At 44.4% G+C, this 14,481-nt stretch overlaps 4 protein-coding genes across 5 annotated transcripts in view; 1 reads left to right on the top strand and 3 right to left on the bottom strand.

The window, feature by feature from the left end:
* Positions 1–6,871, top strand: part of SARC_00265 — a 7,011-nt gene extending 140 nt beyond the window's left edge. Inside the window, exons 2-16 of one of the 2 annotated variants that reach the window (XM_014306061.1) lie at positions 331–478; positions 1,074–1,270; positions 1,864–2,096; positions 2,252–2,418; positions 2,689–3,476; positions 3,702–3,809; positions 3,940–4,132; positions 4,307–4,409; positions 4,579–4,693; positions 5,022–5,089; positions 5,242–5,340; positions 5,493–5,570; positions 5,709–5,816; positions 6,005–6,557; positions 6,696–6,871. In XM_014306061.1, coding sequence (XP_014161536.1) covers positions 331–478; positions 1,074–1,270; positions 1,864–2,096; positions 2,252–2,418; positions 2,689–3,476; positions 3,702–3,809; positions 3,940–4,132; positions 4,307–4,409; positions 4,579–4,693; positions 5,022–5,089; positions 5,242–5,340; positions 5,493–5,570; positions 5,709–5,816; positions 6,005–6,557; positions 6,696–6,844 — 3,107 coding nt within the window. In that variant the 3' untranslated portion in view covers positions 6,845–6,871. Of the gene's footprint in view, positions 1–220; positions 479–1,073; positions 1,271–1,863; positions 2,097–2,251; positions 2,419–2,688; positions 3,477–3,701; positions 3,810–3,939; positions 4,133–4,306; positions 4,410–4,578; positions 4,694–5,021; positions 5,090–5,241; positions 5,341–5,492; positions 5,571–5,708; positions 5,817–6,004; positions 6,558–6,695 lie in introns of those variants that run through there. The other variant, XM_014306062.1, reaches the window with a different exon arrangement.
* A 1,080-nt stretch (positions 6,872–7,951) lies between these two features.
* On the bottom strand, positions 7,952–8,236 carry SARC_00266 (hypothetical protein; the record flags this gene model as incomplete). The annotated part of the gene is made up of 1 exon (XM_014306063.1): positions 7,952–8,236. The coding sequence occupies one exon, from the start codon at positions 8,234–8,236 to the stop codon at positions 7,952–7,954; it is 285 nt and encodes a 94-aa protein (XP_014161538.1).
* Positions 8,237–8,905: 669 nt separating this feature from the next.
* Positions 8,906–9,975, bottom strand: SARC_00267 (hypothetical protein; the record flags this gene model as incomplete). Its single annotated transcript, XM_014306064.1, has 2 exons — positions 8,906–9,913; positions 9,946–9,975. The coding sequence occupies 2 exons, from the start codon at positions 9,973–9,975 to the stop codon at positions 8,906–8,908; spliced, it is 1,038 nt and encodes a 345-aa protein (XP_014161539.1).
* A 1,029-nt stretch (positions 9,976–11,004) lies between these two features.
* SARC_00268 (hypothetical protein) lies at positions 11,005–11,637 on the bottom strand (the record flags this gene model as incomplete). The annotated part of the gene is made up of 1 exon (XM_014306065.1): positions 11,005–11,637. The coding sequence occupies one exon, from the start codon at positions 11,635–11,637 to the stop codon at positions 11,005–11,007; it is 633 nt and encodes a 210-aa protein (XP_014161540.1).
* Between the last annotated feature and the right edge of the window lie 2,844 nt (positions 11,638–14,481).

A 14,481-nucleotide genomic window follows, 5' to 3' on the forward strand; every position in this document is an offset into this window, starting at 1 on the left:
TATATTATATTATATATATATATATTACTATTATTATCATTATTATTATTATTATTATTATTATTATTAATACATGCGTGTACAAACGAATATGCTCTGGAATTGAGGTATGTATTTCATAGTCATTACACTGGTATGGATGTTATAAATTGGATTGCATATCGAATGCTCGTTGGTAAGATTCGTCGTTTATCTTCTCGACTTGAGATAAAACTTCTGCGCTGTTTCCTTCTCCTTCGGAACTTCCGACATACGTCGTTTTTGAATGCCCACAGTCTTAACGCTTCGCTCTTTTAATTGAATCGTTCGTTTGTCCATTGTACTTTTCAGATCATGCGTCTATGAATAGTGCGGAAATCGGGGACGCTTCCGAAGTGAATAATATGACAGAACCGAATGATTCCGACGACGTCGAAATGGCGGTAGACGACGAGCCTGGATCGCCTCCTCCGCCACCATACAGTGCCCCATATCATAGGTACGTAAAATCAGCGTGCTGGCACACACTCACTGTGCAGACGTATTTAGACATGCAGCTACAGATGTTTAAGCATACTAGTATACTTAAACAATACAAGTGCAGTCAGTTGGCACATTCGACTTTTATACTACATATGCAAAAACTTGAGTGTATTTGATTGTGACAGTGGTTTACCAATTTTTAGGGCAATGTTCCAGCCGAAAGAGTTTCTATGCGTTTGCCAATATCTATACCCATATATTCGACTCATACTGGCTTTCCAGTACAAAGCATCCCCTACAGGTGGTTGACCAGGTTGCGATGCTTAATACCACCTCTCATTTGTATCTGCACCCCCAACAGGCGCGTTTGGTTTGATCCCAAGATCTTTACACAAACGGATCGAATTTTTGCTTTTATATCAATCTTTATATCCTGATTTTACTCTTTATTGTTTCATGATTTAGTTAAAATTTGCAGTCTGACTGACCTATACCACTCCCGGAAGTGATGCCATTTTGCACTGAATGTAGTACGTCACGCATCTCAGTAACTAGGCCTCCAATAGCAAGCCCTGCCCTTCAGTTTGATCGTTTTCAATTGTACGAAACAGGCTTGATGACACCAACAATTTGGTCCTGGGCACTGGGGACGATATGTTCGCCGCACCTGATCCGGTGGATGCGACAGAGGAAGAGTCAATGGTGTATTCGACGGATATCGCATCCTTTCGAACGCCAGAGGAGTCCGGTACATTAACGCTTTCGGACGACGATACCAACGATTTGAATTGGACTGCCGATTCTGAACGTAAGAACACTACACGCGTGACCAACGCTTCGATATTGATTAAGATGCCACGCATCAGCAGCTATCGCAACCGAGTATTGAATTCCGTCCTAGCTCTCTGTGCGCGTTACTTCTTGCAATGATTTTATTTTTCTATTGATCACCATGTAGATATATCTTACACTATGTAAGGTAACATTGCCGGCGCTGCCCGCAATATTGTACACTCTTGTATGATGGCGTTGTAGTCTTGTACATGTACGGTCTTGCGCAGGTACTAATAGTCATCCGGAGGAAGCACAATATTCAGCAGTAGGCAACATATTGCTGCCGGTGTCCAAACGCTTTTTGAGCCTTTTTGATTGACCATAAAAGAACGAGATGGTTCTTATTTCGCTTTTTGGGGTCGCAAATTTGTTATGCATTTCTGCAGCCGCACTTTCTCGCATTTATAATCACTGCAAACCTGCACATCGATAGTTTATGATCACCTCCATTAACATAATATGGGCACAGACTTTGCTCGGTGCGGAAGCTATAACTGTTATTGGTGCTGTGAATACAAACCTTTAGTTTACTCCGCATAATACCTTGATATTCATCAAATCCTACAGTGCATGCCACAACTCCACTGTCGCCAGCTTTGCCTGATATATTCAACAGTCCAGTGTCAGGTATTTCCAGTACGTTGAACAACTATGACAGCCCAGTCTCGACCAATTTTGCACCGGTGGTCAACTCTGTTCCTGGGCTATGTGGACTCCGAAACCTGGGAAACACCTGCTATATGAATTCTGGTTTGCAGTGTTTGAATGCCGTCCCCCAGATGGCCCAGTACTTCCTTTCGGTAAGATGCACTTGTCACATCATCTGCTATGCGAATCTAGTCTGAACTTTAATCATTCAAGTTAATTCTCCATATTGGATGGTGATTCCGGTATTCTTCTCGTTCGTTTTATACGTTCTTAACTTGTCTTGTCTCGCGTATTTCCCGTTCTAAAGGGTGATTATGAGAAAGACATCAACAGCACCAACCCTCTCGGCACCGGTGGCGCGCTTGCGAGAGAGTATGCCAACGTTGTCAAGAATATGTGGAGTGGCCATCGCCGAAGCCAATCGCCAGGCAGTTTCAAGAATGCTTTATCACAATTCGCACCAATGCTGAGTGGGTACGTGATACCGCACGAAGAAAATTTACGCAAACTGGTTTGTATTTCCTCGCGCACACAAACTTTGTGTTGAAAAAATTGTATTTAAATTCATTGCTGAAATTCTGGATTTCTCTTCTGAATGTATATCGTAGAGTGCCTATATATACATACACATATTCATATTCATATACATATACATATACATATGCATATATATATACATATACCTATACATATACATATACATATATTGTACTGATCATCCAAACTTCTTCAAATCATGTGCAGGTTCAGTCAACACGATTCTCAAGAATTCCTAGCCTACCTGCTCGACGCACTGCACGAAGACGTGAACAAAGTTCTCAATAAACCTTACGTTGAAAAGGTTGAGGGTGTTGTGGGTATGGACGAAGAGAAGCTCGCGCAAGAGGCATGGGAGGGGCATTTAAAGAGGAACAACAGCAAAATAATGGACCTATTCCAGGGACAACTGAAGAGTACGGTGCGGTGTCATGCATGTAATAGACAGACTATTACTTTTGACCCGTTCATGTATCTCACACTACCTATTTCTCAACCCGAGAGACATGTGGTCTTCACATTCGTGCCTTCGCTGGGAGCGAAGCAGTCGGGCACGGGCAGTGTCACGAAGGCAACGAGGTACGGTATATACGTCAAGAGCACAACTACTTTCGCCGAATTTAAGAGAATGGTCAGGAAGATAACAGGTTTGCCACCACGTCCAACATCGGACGATGAGAACGTGACAGCGCTGGATGATTTAGTAGTATGCGAAGTGCACTTGAAAAAAATATATAAATTCTATCTCGATGATGATATTGTCGATGATTCGGTGTCGGCCAAAGATGATGTAGCCGTGTACCATATAGCAGCATATGAGCCGATCACCAAAGAGAATACGCACACGGATAGCTCCTCAAGCACTTCAGAAGTGGACTCTATTCAGCCCTTGAGCGATACCAATGAACAAGCGTCCCCGATTGCAGAGAAGCTGGTATCGGACACTGCCGAACCTGCGGTCAGCATAAACGAGGCTGACGATAGTAACGACTCTGGTATGTCTATCGCATGTTTAGCAACTTGCTTTGAACTTTGTATTTCATTTAATTATGCTACCCGTTTTAATCAAAGTAGTGGCGTAATATTTGGTTTCGTAGCGCTTGGCTTGTTATTCACCAATAGCGAAATTGACAGTTCCTATGCACCTGGACACGGGTTTGTCTCTAAATGCGAGCTTATGCATCTTGTATCTAAAAATTACTACACATTCCTTTCCTCAGGTATGGATTCCGATTCTGTGGATAGTGGTACGGAGGTGGATGATCTTACTGTCGACGCTGAAGCTCGAAAGGGGTTCTGCTGCGTATGTCTCGAATATCATGACCAAGGTATGGCATCGCATTTTATGAGAGTATTTTCTTCACATGGTGAGCATTCTTTACAGCTTCTTTTTATTATAGTTTTTTGTTGATTGTTGAAAAAGTAGCTTATCCATGTTTTTTCGGTAACTCTGCACAGTACATATCCACCAAGCTTGTGGGAAGGGGAGTTGCTTCCTTTGCATAGGGACGCACTTCGGAAATAGCCCAGATACGATTTGCTTCAACGGCCTGTGCGGGGAATCGGTCACAGTCGATATGCTCAAGGTTCTTAAGGTTACATATGACAAGAAACCTATTCAGCTTCCGGCTCCCAGCATTCCCGTTATAAGGTACATAGCTGGAATATGCGAACAATCACGTTTGCTCCCTAATTCGGCTTACACATATATGGTGGTTGGATTTTCTCTCTTAAATAGAGGAATCCGGACGATCCGCATTCTTGTAAGTCTACGATCATATACGACCACACTCAGTTATCTTATCTCAAATTTACGTATTATCAGTGCACCATCGCCACCGCCACCGCCATATAAATCAAACGGATTCGTTTTGGGCGGCCGATATGGCAACAGGGATCGTTCCGAGGTTTTATATGATGGTGATAAGGTGATTCAAACTGATAAATGATTTTCCTTGGCGTGACAGTATTGTTTTCTTTGAAGGTCAAGTAAGCATGTGGAGCTCGCCGGTGGTTTTTTATTTACTTTCATCGTGTTCGTGAATTGTGGTGACTAAAAGATTGCTCTCTCTACTTGCTTATTCTCAATACACACAGCCTCGTGCCATCGCCTTGTATCAGCAATTTGGGGTGCAAATGTTTATTGGGCAACCTCTACTGGCAAGTATCAGTACCGACGAGTCTCTTACCGGAAATACACTTTACGTTATAGGTATGAATCGGAATTCAACCCCGATGTATAATGTCGCATACATAGCTATTTGATTATCTATTAACGGTGCAACATCCAGTGGTCCTCCATTGGGTTGTTTTAGTAGACGTATGCAGAGGTCACATACAAAACAAGGAATCTATGCTCCTTGTCATGGCAAAGTGTCATGTTTGAGCATACTTCGCAACCTTCCATCGCTCCTCTGTTATTATATATCCACACGATCTAGCACATGAGAGGAATTTATCCATTCCGGAACCTTTTATTGCAAGCTGAGTCTGATAGTTTTTTGTGTATTGCACGCATGTCTCTGGCACTTTCTCTCCAGTGGAAGAGCTTCTGTTGGAAAAGGTTCTGCGGCCGCGAGACAATGGGAGATTCCCGGAGAATCTCAAGGTAAGTTTACTGTAGAAAGCTAGTCTGCTAGCCTGTGAAGTCTGCCGCATACTTATGGTATAAAAAGAAGTGACATTGCGCAGTCAAATTGCTCTCTATTTTTCTTGGGTTATTCAACTGATCACTGTAACATCCTGAATCTATCTCACTAGTTCACATTAGAGAATGGGGAAAGATCTGGAAGTACAAATTCACAAATACCTCGCAGCGATAAACCGGTGGACCTCAAGAGTCCGTACTTGATTTTAACGGTAAGTGGGCGATCGCTGTTGAGCAAATTATCTGCGATCACCATCATGTAGGGCTCGGTAGATTGTAGAGGGAAAGCATAATTGAGCTGGTTATAGCCTTCTGTACTGGATTTACCGCTAATACATTGAGCAATTGTTCTTTTAAATTGCAGTGGGGTAAAGAAACACCACAGGATATATACTTGCAACAGGACGATGCGATCGATGTTCACAGCTCAACAGTACCGAAGGTATGCAATGGATAAATACCAAGTTTAGAGACAGTTTTGCTAATTTGAACAAACTGTGGGGTTCTACTCTCGGGGTGACGAAAAGGGCATCACAATCTCATGCAACAACCTCAACGCTTTCTCTATATTGTATTACAGTCTTCGGATAAAGTCGATATACACCGATTACTGAAGGATTTCACCACACGCGAGGACCTAAGTGAGAACGATATGTTCTATTGTTCTCGATGTAAAAAACATCAAAGGGTATGATGACAGTTGGTGCACGCATGATTTAAAGTGGCTGTATCAGTCTGCTTGTTTTTTTTGCATTTCAAAGCTACAGTATTGTCCAGCACACAACACCTTTGATTGAAATTTGAAAGAATGCAATTGGTTAATACAGCGCGTAAATTACTAAGACCAACTCACTTAATCCCTTTTATCGGCTCAAGGCGTCTATCCACGTCTCACTATGGAAGTTGCCGGATGTGTTAGTAGTTCACCTCAAACGATTCCACTACGATGAACGACGCCGATGTAAGATCAATACCCTCATCGATTTTCCCGTGAAAGGTCTAGATCTACACGCTTATGTAGCGCAACACGGTGTGAAGCTAGAGCAATCATGCGATAGTTTAGCAAGCTCGGCGTCTCAAAGGCAAAGCATCGTAGAGATGGAGAGGAACACAAATATGGATACTGACATTGGCGACACAAATGTGCTGGATGGTGATGAAGTGATTCAGAAATTGGGCGTGCCCAGTGTGAAGGTTGAGACCGATATGGACGTTCATGAAACCGAATGCACCGGAAGGGCCATAGACGAACCGTTTGGTGGTGTTGAAGATGAGGACGCTCAACGGGAAGACGATCTAGAGAAAGACACTGCTCTTGGCGAGGTCTACGATCTAGTATCTGTGGACAATCACATGGGCAGCCTAAGTTTCGGACATTACACAGCATACATCAGGCATCCCGACACGAAAGAATGGCATAATTGCAACGGTATGTCTGGATATTTTGGTACACATTTCTTATTAGTACCTGCCTTGTGAGCCATTTCCTGCACCCATTGATATGTTACATGCCCAAGGTACACTTTTAGTATCTGACAACCTTTTTCCCTTTGTACACCCTACCCAGATGATAGCGTGACCCCAGTACACGATCCGCAGCAGGTGGTGTCGCCGAATGCCTATGTGCTGTTCTACATGAGACGGTTAGCTGCTGAGAAGGCTCCCACGGTCACACCTGTGCCCACGCGTACGCATAGTCCAGCAGCGTTAGATTAACGACCATTAAACATCATGAAACAACCCAAATACTCGTCGATTCCAAATGTTACTGGGTTGTTGCTGTTACAGGACTGTCGATGTTGCCATTGCAGTATACTTTTTTATTACGTTCTTGACAACGCTTCATCTACATATATATTATCTCCTAAGTTTCTACAGGCAGAGTAGCTAGTTTGCTGCATGACTAGCTGTTTTCTATCTTTAGGCACAGTAGAGTGGTTCTTCCTCTTGAACGGAAACGTCACTCGAACGTGTCGTCAGGTCGGTAAAAGATAGAGATGTCAATGAAGCCGCAGCCTCCTAAAAGAAGAAGTTAAAAAGTGTGAGGCTTCAATGAAGCGTAGCTTCCTAAAATAATTACTTAGAAGGCTATGGTAAGTATATGAAAGTATATGGATGAAGAAGCATGATGAAGTAAATGCAATAAACCTTAAACCCAAGACCTGCGTAGAGGAAGTCTTCTTGTTTTCTCATTTCCCGCGCTTTCCGTTTTAGGCAGCCTTAGTTGGTGATGCCTGATGGTTGGCTTAAAACCCTTTGTTTTTTTGTTTTTCTTATTCTAAAAAATCACCTACCAACCGGGCCACAGGGCCCAAAATCTTGGGGTACCAGGTTTTTATTTAAATGCGGAAATAGTCTAATCCTTGTTTTTATCACTTCAGACGGATTAAGCAGGTAGTTCTGAGCAATTCTTGTTTTTCAAGCTAAGTCATAGCACCAATATTTCACCTCTTAATCGTACTTTGAAGTTGGGCCTGAACAACACGTAAAACACGACTAATGCCCTTGTAGTGGCACTAATCGAGTGTTCTTAGGCTCTGGATATCATTTATAACTTACATTTAGTGTGCATAATGAGTCTTAGAGTGATACATGTCATATATATGGAGGTTTTGTAAGAATGACGCATTGAATGGTCGTTAGATGCAATTAGTGCATTAAGCACATTTAGCGTGTCTCTCCTGTAATTCCTGCAAATAAGGTATCAACCGAGTAAATATAGAGTACAAATAATCCGAAACATACAAGATACTATTAGTGTAAGCATATAAAGTGAATGACAACCCTATAATGCTTGTCAGCAGTAGATCCGGGTGTGCATGTTTATAACATGGATTTAAGATTCTTCTGTTTCAGTTTGGTTTTACAGTTAGTGAGCTTGGATTTTAGGTGTGCATCCTCTGGGAAGTCTCCGGGCATGCTACCATCCTCTTTGGCGTACCTTTCTTTCATCAAAGGTATAGTCTCCTGCCACCTGATATCCGTGTTGTTTGTCAATATACTTTCCATATCAGTTTGATACCGATTAGAAAAAGCTATAGTCTTCTTGCGCGCCTTCTTGCCTGCAGCGGGAACGTACTCCTCACCTCTCGCAGCAGCGGCTGCCATCGCTAGAGCCCCTTCTCTGCTTGCGATATCTCTGTCTTCCGCTTAGCAACCGCTGCTTTCTTCGCGCTTGTTAACGTAGATATCAGCGTCCGTATATCCATTTCGTTAGGTAGAGAGTATCGGCCAGGATACATTAATTTTAGTTGTGAAAGCATTGAACCAGGCTGCATCTTAAGCGATGAATCAGCTTCACCTTTGTAGAACATCTCCTTGATGTCATCTACGTATTTTTTTCATGTACGATTGGCCATATTGTTCGCCATGAGGTCGACGTCTCGCCCATCCTTGGGCGTGCTTCTTAGGGTGAAAGTCTTCCGCCAATTCGATCTCCGGAAATGGTTCACTCCCATTGCGCACAGCTACCGCATGCGATGAGATAAGGGCATTTGCAGATCGCACAGCGGTAGTGAACAGATCGGCGCGATTCACTGCTCCTTTGTACGCACCTTCTGTTCGTTTTTCGCGTGCATAATCACACGGCTCTAGAATGATCCCTAACTTTGATTGTTTCATCACATACACATAGGATAATCGCTTACTACCCTTATCCGGATCTCCAGGACCATAGCCAGCGAGCTCTTGGGCGGCAACATTATCGTTCTCGTGCTCAAGCTCTGCCTCAGGATCAAGTATGACATCAGCAGCAATCTCATCTTCAAGATCCAGCTCTTAGTTCAGGTCGTCGGGCTCTACTTGATCTCCCTCAGTCTCCATCACATAATCGACCTCTCCAGACATTACCATCTCACCGTCACTATCATCTTCTTCCTGCAATGATTCTTCAGAGAGCGGTGCCCTCTTCGCGTTGAAATTCCACTGTTTCCTGGGCTTAGCTGCGGTATCCTCATCGTTCCCGGTAGCACTCGAAGAGATGCCATTATTAGCGCCCTTTTTATCAATGATACTATTAGCCAAACCCAGGTCAACACCTTCACCAACATCAGCGTCGATTTCATCAACTATTGTGAATGATTCGACGCTAAACCCATCTGGGAATAGTACACCAGTACCAACGCCAGAATAAGCATACGCACGCAAATGAATGACCGTATCGCTATTCAGAATCTTTCCCAGATCGAGGAGATCACCTCCTACTAACGGACACGTAGCTCTCTCGAAAATAACATCATTGGCCCGGGTGAAGAACTTGCCTGCTGCATCAACTATCTTTTTAGTCTGCTCTATGAATGTTTGCAGTCGTCCTTTCCGATCTATAGCTATCAACTGAACGAACGCATTCTGTATGCCCCCTTTCCACGCCAATGCAGCAGCCAAGTCTTTTGGAGTAGCTATCTTTTTTATCCTATTACGTTTCGATGATTTCATAAAGTTATTTACGTGTCCGCCGCCACGTGCAAAGTGTGCGTCTAACAGCCCTTTTCCGTCTTGCGTCTCTGTATGAATAAACCTGACAATCTGGATTGAACAGGTGAGATTCAATAATACCAGATACAATAGTAGTTCTTTGGATTTGTAACAACCAGCGTCGTCAGAGGCTAGTATTGTAGCCGTCATCCGTGGCAAACGCTCTTTGATCGCATAAAGATATGCTTCAACCATAGAATATACACAAGAGGAATCTTGCTTATTTTCGCCTTCCAATATCTGATCGCCATACACAATATGCCTTACTACATCACACTTAGTTACCAACACGCCATCATCGTCTTCCTCTTGCTATTCTGTGTATTCGAAATACATCGACATACACCCGTGCCAACCCATGCCGCGTTGCCCATAATGTTCATGAGTGGTTCCCCTTGAGGATATCGGATCGAACTTCATATTCCAGTCAATGAGTGTAAATAATTCTTTACTGCCTTTGTTTGCGATACATCGATCAGACATACCTTTGAGTATCTCCTCAATATGGTATTGTTGGTTCTTGACTCTTGTTCTATGTCCTGAATAGATATCTAGTTTATCTCGGCAAACTTCAAGTACATCCAGGGCAGGGCGTCTTGCTGTATATCTGCCCCATCAAAAGAACTCCGTCTCACTGTACGCTTAACTTCTGACACTACCCAAGGCACGAACTTACATCCAATACACTCGGCATCCCTAACAGGTATATCTTTAGATGGCTTTAAGAGTGCATATTCCAACCTATGAGTATTGACGGAATCTTTTAAGACTACGTGATGATCTAATTGTTATTTGACGAATGTCTTTCCTAAGTCCACCAACGTGGACAGTCGTGTGCGCTCTGCTTGGTCTTCGGAGAAATCTTCTAGAATGGTTTGCATCGTATCGACGACATCAGTTACAAGACAACCCGTGACATAATCGACCGCAGTGATTAGCTTCTTATCATTATTCGTAATTGATAGAACAACTTTCATAAAGCTAGTCTTCCCAATTTGTTCATCTTCGTCAACAGGCACAAGATAGTCTTTATATAGTACCTATGCAGGCTTACGGCGCGTGAGAGCAGGCAGAGTTACAAGTTCATTGCGTCTTATCATTAAAGACTTAGTGCCCCAGGATATTAGACATACATTCTCCTCTGACAGTATAAACTTAATAGCCGCTTCGAGCTTGGATTCGCTGAACCTCGCTCTGCTATACTTCACTGTGTTTAGAGCATCACCGCGATCCATTACAGCCCAGTCATTATAGCTAACGTCACGTGATGATCCTGACAAGGTTAGTTTTCCTACCTTTTTCAGTATGTCTATCTCTTTCCTAGTTAGTGCCTTAACTAGTACAGCCCGTACAACCCTCTTTTGTATAGAGTTTTTGGGGGCTTTATTATGTACATCTACAAGTCAGTTTAATACTCGCCCACCAGGGAGTTTATTGACGTCTTCAGATGGATTGCTTGCAGCACCGAGAGAGCTTGCAATGTTACGCAACAAAGCATCTGCATCTGCTGGATATACTATGTTTGCTACACGGGTAGCAGCCTTGAGCACAATTTGAGACATGCAACTCCAGCCATTTGGATGTGTTCTTTGGATTTCAGTGTTGTTAGTGCATAACTCTGTACTAGGCAAGGCCCTTCTACTGTTACGACTCCATCCAAATGTCCGTGAGATTTCTATTGTATTTAGACGTTCGTTACTATTCGTGCTGATTGTGACAAAGTTTTGACTTTCAGAGAGTGTGTATGTCTCACTTGGCGCACTCTTAGCACGTGATGGAGTATCAAGCGCACGTATACTCTCCGCAATATCTAAACATGCTCTCTTAGCTGATGTGTGTCCTGATGAAGTACGCTGCACCTTGCCTACTACCTTGGTGAATCCCTTCTGACGACCACGTTTCCTTGCGCCATTCGTACCGTTGCAAGCACACTTACACTTCTTGCACGCGCTATTACACACTGAACAACGTCCTCGTTTACAATTGCATGTGCATTCGTCACACACATCCTGGGATATGCAATCACAGGCCGTCATATCGCCACTAACCTCCAAATAAAAGTCAATTCAATGCATGCATCAATCGATGGTCAATACACCATTCCGCAACGTGACCACCTGTTATCGTTGTTCTATGCTACCATGGGCTTATGTGACCCTACTATACACCTTATGAGCGATATATAATACACTTGGATGCTTCTTTGACCTTGCTAGCATGTCACAATCGTGCTTTTCACCTACCACAAATCCGACCTACCCTCTGGTACGGGCACGCTAATAACTCGTGAAGTATTGGTGGACATCAACAGATGTTCCCTATACCCCGGCTAATTACGCTGTTGAAGTACTACTTCCAAATATCGGTTCAAACCAAATCATCGCGCTTGTTGGTTCCGACTATGATACTTCCGAGCCAGGCCAGCCAACACATACCGAATTCATCCGTAGTCTGGTGCGGCATTGGCTTACCCCCATCCTTGCTTCTCGACCGGATTATGACGGATAACCTGGTCCTTCTCGGTATTTCGTATTCTGCACTAACCCATTCCGCGGCACTACACGGCGCAGACCCGATCCGTACCACAGAGGTGGGTACTCTACTTAGTAGGTCAGCAAGCGAATATAGGGAACATTCGATAGTAACAGTGTTTTGTCAACACCGGCCCGAATTGACTCAGCACATATCTTCCATTGTCGATTCACTTGGCCCAAGCTTCAAACGGGAATTTAGTGACCACTTCTTCCCATCAATCTTTCCTGAACCACTACAGCGACTATGCAGTACTTACGTGGAAATGGCAGCTTGATGAAAACATCGACCCCCGCTCCCAACAACATCCCGACGCTACGAAAGCAGCTTTAATTCACTATCTCCGCACCAAGCGGGAGGCCCGCTGCACACATGAACGAGCGCCAAAAAATCTTGCCCGCAGCATGGATGCACTACCGAGCCCACTTGTCAACTCCACTAACGCAGACATCCTCCAATCTACCGCGGACCGTCTCCAGAAGGCTTACCAAGCAAAGCATAATGCAAACCTCTTCTCACTTAACCCGCGAATCCCGGTAAACGCTAAAGAATCAGCGCGTGCGAAACCCGGACGACTTCATATACCAACTGTCTCCCCGACACAATCATCCGACACGATGGATAGCAATACGCAGCCTCAGCTTTCCACGACGGACTCTTCGACGACAGGCAATGATATAGAAATGGCTGACATCGTCAAAGAGGAGAGCCCAGTAGTATTGACCGATGATGAACAACGTTAGGCCCAATGGGGATGACGCTCTTCAACCCACAAGGACTCAACATGGACAACGCAGCACATACAGATAAGTGTTTGAACGTTATATCGATTTTAAGTCAGGTTGATGTTATGTGTGTGGTTGAAACCTGGCATAACACCACATTTCTTAATCATATACGCTCGAACACATGCTATCATATACTACATCACACTACACGGCATAATATCTTACACCCTTCACACTGTGGTATTGGTATCTTTTCCAAACATCACCCATCGAATTTTCAACTTGTACACTCTTCACCGTACGCGGTGTTCTTTGTGTGCTTTGGCGTTCATATGGCCGAGTTCTACTTTCCACTCAAATCGCTTACTGAAGACGACGTCAGGCAATACATGAATCCCCCCGAGATTGGCGGTTTCCAACCAGATGTCGTGTGAGGAGATTTCAACTTCAAAGCCCGGAAGTATGGCCACGCATCTACAAATCACGGACTACGTATGAAAACGATTGAGACTACTCTGCGTAAGACGTGGCACTTGGACTACCTCTATGCTGGCGGCTCAACTGGTACTGAACATGCGTATCATCGACCTACCACCCCCGCCTCCCTCCAAACTTATAAGCTGACGGACTACGGTATCTGTGGTGACCACACCTTTGGACTCGATCTCCAGATACTTCCCACGAATCAAATCCATCGGCCCCAACAAATGCCAGCAATACCGCCGCCTCCGGACCAACGCCTCCCCTCCCATGGATATAACCGATATTGCCATCGACTGTATTACCTACGCAACAAATCCCGCGCGCGACTATTCCAAGCCGAAATCCGGGCGTATCAGAACCTACTACGGTCGTATCTCACTTTACATGGACCAACGGAAGGGCTGCTACGAATCCTCGACCGCATCTGGCGCTATGCCACTAACCCACAAATCTCTGGAGGGCTCTATTATGACTTAAACAGACCTTGGGTTCAGCGGCTGCCAAACCACTCGTTCGGGCCACGTCTGACCGCCCAAAGCAATGCTTAAATGTTCAAAGATATTGCGTACTAACGACGGTCTCCGCGCCAACCCTGCATACCGGATGCCGATGACACAGGCGCTACCCTCTCTGGCTACTTTGAGGCCCTATTCAACTCTACAAACCCGTACGTGGTTCCACCGGATACCGAACCCTCTCCTGATGTCACTTCCACCATACGCCCCGACGATGTAATGGAGGCAATACTACGCTATCCCAATAAAGGACCTGGCCCCGACGGGATTCACATCCTCCTCATGAAGGCCGCAGTGAAGCGCTCTACCGAATGCCGGACATTAGAACGCCCCGACGCCAATAGCCCACTGATTAGACTCCTTGCCGAAGCATTCACTGAGCTACTGAAGGCGGGTATCTTCCCCGCAGCCCTGAACTGCAGCCTCTTGACAGCGCACCCAAAGAAAGCCGATGCAGATATCACCTCCCCCGCCGACTTCCACCCCATCACGCTTACGCAAATAGTCAGACGCATCTTTGAAAAGTGCTTTCTTAATCTGATTACGAGCCACCCCGGCTCTGTGTAAACTTCGATGGAAATTACTAGGTTTCAAACTATATTAAACTAAAATACAATTTAGT

This window comes from Sphaeroforma arctica (assembly GCF_001186125.1).
Source record: "Sphaeroforma arctica JP610 unplaced genomic scaffold supercont1.7, whole genome shotgun sequence".
In the NCBI taxonomy this organism is placed as follows: Eukaryota; class Ichthyosporea; order Ichthyophonida; genus Sphaeroforma; species Sphaeroforma arctica.